The 4,755-nt window shown below is 33.4% G+C and overlaps 1 protein-coding gene across 1 annotated transcript; it reads right to left on the bottom strand.

Annotated features, from left to right (window-relative positions):
* Positions 1-1,865: 1,865 nt before the first annotated feature.
* GRAS26 (GRAS transcription factor GRAS26) lies at positions 1,866-3,861 on the bottom strand. The gene has a single exon (XM_004231861.5). It carries the CDS (start codon positions 3,262-3,264, stop codon positions 1,945-1,947), a length of 1,320 nt encoding a protein of 439 aa, XP_004231909.1. The 5' UTR covers positions 3,265-3,861; the 3' UTR covers positions 1,866-1,944.
* Between the last annotated feature and the right edge of the window lie 894 nt (positions 3,862-4,755).

The raw sequence follows: 4,755 nt of genomic DNA, 5'->3' as shown, positions 1-4,755 counted from the left end.
GATGCAAATATCAATCACTTATTTTAGATCACAAGTTCTAAAAGTTATTTTTTAATTTTTAAAATTTCGTATTATGTCAAATTGACTCATATAAAATAGAACGGAGGGTAAGCACATCCTTTGCTACTAGCAATTAATTAGGGCTTATAGTCAAAAGTAATGTTTAATCAAATCAAATTAGTGATCTTTTCAATAATATCTTTTTGTTTCCATGCTATATATGTAGTACCGATGTGATATGAATAATTAAAGTTCGAGTAATTATATATTATATCTTAGAACACGCATACTACCTTACAAAGACCTTGTAACAAGCTAGACTTCAAATTTGTTTGGTTTGGAATTTTGTATAAGTTTAATAATTGAAGATTCCATATGCATCACAATCATATCCTATTAATTAGTATAACTTTCTTATAGCATATGCCAAAATTTCATATCAATCTATTTATAACGCCGCCATGTTTTAAATGGCATATAAATGACAACCTATAACATAATGTGATATATAGGCTCATCACCTCCATTTTTCTAATGTCATGCATGTTTTTATATATTTTCATCACTTCACAAAGGAGTAGTAATGGTTTTGGAAGACAATATAGAAGAGCAAGTTAACGAATAGCTGGACTAGATCGAGCCCAACGTTCTTTGGGCCGATCAACAAAGAGGCTCTTCAAAATTTTCTTAATTTTTGGCTTTCTTAGTGGTTGGGTCATTAAATTTTTTTTATTGTTATATATTATTTTGTAATTTTTAAATAAAGAATCAATCAAATGATTGAGTGACTTTGTAAGTAAAATATCATAGTTAGAGTGATTTTCTGAAAGAAAAAAGATCTCAGTCAAGTAATCACATGAGATATTATTATCTCATTTATATTTAGAATCTCATAACAAGAGCGTGGAGTATTTGAAGAAAAAAGAGGCATAGAATATTAAACAAGTAAACAAACAGAATTAATATATCTCGTTGTTATCAAATTTATATCTTAATTCCTAGGTATAGAAGATACCTTTCTCTTTGAACTGCTTACAAAATTAGCTCTGTCTACGCAAACGTTATTTTCACAAAAAAAATGGGCGAGATTGTAAAGGCATTTATGGTTTGTGTGTCCATATAATCCACAATTATATTTGTAACTAATTGGTTGGTCAATGTAAATAAATTGATAATAGAATATTACAAATATATTAAAAGAATTATATAGAGTAAATTAACATAATTCAATATAATGTACATGATCATGAAACTCATATTTTTTTTCTACCAGGTAGAAGGACATTTTTTAGGGCTAGAACTGGTACGTACCTGCTGAAAAATATGCAACTTTCTAGTCTTCTAACTCGTCAAACAAATGAAGAAGTGGCATGTAAAGTGTAGTCACCATATCTTTAAGTGCACCAAAATTCATGCGTATAAATTATTAAATCACTTAAGTTTTTTTTTAACCCTGGATAATAAATCGCTACAACTTCTGTCTTTAGGGTGAGCACTCTGTGTTGATCATTGGATAAACCTTTGCTGTGTAATAGCCTACAAACCACGCATGGAATTTAAACTGCACTAGGCTCGACTCAGAAAGCATTGATGGAGGATTGATCCCGGATCATCTGTGTGAAACCACCCTCCAAACCAATTGAGTCATCCCGAAGGATATATTGTAAATCATTAGTACTTAGTAGCTTAGTTTCAAACAAATCCTCTAAATAAATAGGCCTTAAGGTTATTATCGATAAGAAAAAAAGTTCATGCATGTTCATTTGTACTTTCACATACAGAAAATCTGCATAGGAAAAACTAGGATTCAAACCCCATCACAACCTAATGTCTAAGGTCAACTAACTAATTAGCTCAGCGATATATGGAATACTAATAATGAAGAAGATTTGATGGAGTTAAAATAAAACAAAAGTTAATACTAAGTGAAATGAAATTAATTAACTAAAGAGGAACCCAAGCAGTAGCAAATACAACATTATGTCCTTTCCATGTAAGCACAAGATATTCTTCATCCCTCTTTAGCCCCCACCCAGCTGCATGTTCATCCAACATGTTCTTCACTTCCGTAACTCCCTCTTCGCTAAATCCACTGCTTCTGAAATTTGCATTTCTCATCCGTTGCACCCACTGACTCTTCGGCTCCAGCCGTTCTAGTCGTTGTATTCCCTCCTGAGCTATCACGTTCTCAATCTTCCAGCAAATATCCGCTTCATACCACTGCCTTTGCTTGCTCCCTCGCGGAAGAAATGTATCCACTGTATCATAAGGTATCCATAAATAATTAAACGCCGATCTTAATCTGCACACCAGATTATTAGAAGTAAAATCCGCGTCTTCATCTACTAGCACAACAATTGTTGGGTCCAAATTCCGAATGGCCTTAAGAAACATGGCACGGAATGAGTTGGAAATTACCGTTGTTTCCTCCGGTATGTAATGAAGCATCATGTGACAGTTTATTACTAGTGCTTCGCCATTATCCGGACGTATTAGATTTTGAACACGTAGCTGTTCGATTACATTTGAAAAACCATCCGAAGAACTCGAAGGAATTACTCTAAATTCCATCATGACATTTCGTGACCTTGCGAAATTTACCAATTTAGCACCTAATTCTTCGTAAGAAAGATCAAGCATAGGCGGTAAATCTTCGGTTGCACCAGCTACCGTTAGTTTGATCAACGGAGGTCCTTCTACTCGAGTAGAAACTGCATCTATAAGTGTTGGAATTTGCATGCAATGAGTTAAGCTGAAATCAACAATGTGAATAATAGAGTAACCTTCCACAGCTTCTAATATAGAAGCGTTAGCAGCCGTGAACCCGAACCGATGCCAAGGGGTTAAATCAACGAAACTTGCAAGCTCAATAATGGAGAATTTATGAGTTTCCATGGAATGATTCAGATTAGCAGTGAGTAATTTACAAGTCCCAATTTTCGCAGCACGAAGAATTAGGGCTCGTAGGAATCCACAAGTTAGGCGTTGGTTCGAGTCACCATCAGGAGGGGCAATGTTATTAAGGACCCATAATATTTGTTGTGCTAAAGTTGCGTCATTGCTCTCGATGGCATTGGCGCAATGGACTAACAACTGTTCCATGCAATTAGTATCCCCAATGTTCCCCAAATTCTTCGATGTGTGAAAACCAGGCCACGGGCGGGCGCGTTGGATCTGATTATTATTAGTACTACTATCCTTGTTCATCATCAAACTTGAAAATGATGAAACTTGTGGAGGTAAACTCTCAGTAAATTGCATCATGAGAGGAAGGAATTAGAGAAAAGTTTTTCCAATTGAACTTGTGAATGAAACTTTTTTTTTTTTGTTTTTGTTTTTAGAGAAATAAGTAGAGAGGAGAAGAGAAGAGAAAAAGACTAGACTAGTAGTAGTGGTACCTGACCAATATTATTGGGAAGCGATCCATTATTGATTTGCTGGAGGCTATAATAGTGCAGAGAAATGAATCAACAATAATTGACTGTTCAACTTTTTTGTTTAAAGAGTAAAATGACTGGTGAGGATCAAAATCTGTATATATCTCGTCAAAAATTGGGGCAAAAGAGGACTTTTCATAAGAATTTTTTTTTAACACAGGCTACAAAACGGATTAATAGGACTGCATCTTCTTTATCAGAGACAGAGAGAAAAAGAAAGAAAATTAAAGGTGAGATTTCTGATGGATTTTGGGGGCATGTGAAGTAGCCGGCCAAGGAGTTGTCAATATGTGGAAGTTGGGATTTTGTCACGTAATGGAAAAGATTGAAGTCAGTTAGTTTTGGCTCACTCACGGGTTTATCATCATCATCATGCACAAATCATTTAGCTCACTTCATATTACATATATACACTACAATTATTTCCACATATATTCCTAGAATAAAACTTTTTGCACTTATTGCTCTTTCCTTTTGGTGGCCTACCCTACATATAAATAATTAATCTTGTATCAATCGTCACCCTAGAAATTAATTACTTTAATCGAATATTTATACATAAATACAGAAATTAATTGATAATTTTAAAAATAAGATAAATTACTACATGTGACCTGATGATGTAAGAATTCATACATTGATAATGTATGTAACTTATGTTTAGCTTGTATATAATGATAATGATAGTAAAATTTATAATTTTTAAAATAAAACGTAAAAGTGAATGAGAAATTTTCAATTTATTTACGCGATAGATAGATAGATAAATAGTAGTTAAACTCAAGTAGATATGTTTGAATCCCTGTGTGCGGTCCACAATTTGCATGTTACGTCTAGGGACCTTGAAGTGACCGTGGAGACAAAAAGAAATTCTCATGCATCGATAGGATGGATGACAAGTCATTTTCTAATTTAGCAGATTGATAGTTACTAACAAGTTTAATCTCCACAACATGTATAATAATGAGAGAGCAAAATACTTTTTAATGTTCTTGTGGATGAGAACCACTGGGGCTGCTACTCTTTACCAGTTTTTTTAAATATAAAACTCACGGAGCCTCAAGTTAATTAAGCTGTTGACTTACAGGAAGCCTAGGGTTTTTGGGTGATGGTATGACAATTTTAAGTTGACAACAATTATTAGTATTCTCTTGATCACAACTTAATTAAGAAAATTATTAACTAGTACAATATCTTATCTTTATTTATGTTATAAACTATAACCTCTTTTAATTGAGTATTATTGATTTATATTGAACTTCTAAAATGAAAATTTGAGACAATAGTATTATGATTTTGTCATTCACTTTTACATGTC

This window comes from Solanum lycopersicum, chromosome 2, assembly GCF_036512215.1.
Source record: "Solanum lycopersicum chromosome 2, SLM_r2.1".
In the NCBI taxonomy this organism is placed as follows: domain Eukaryota; kingdom Viridiplantae; phylum Streptophyta; class Magnoliopsida; order Solanales; family Solanaceae; genus Solanum; species Solanum lycopersicum.
This window is presented reverse-complemented; position numbering and strand designations above follow the sequence as displayed.

Coding starts and splice junctions, on each gene's coding strand:
- GRAS26 (XM_004231861.5), bottom strand. CDS start 3,264: ATGATGCAATTTACTGAGAGTTTACCTCCACAAGTTTCATCATTTTCA.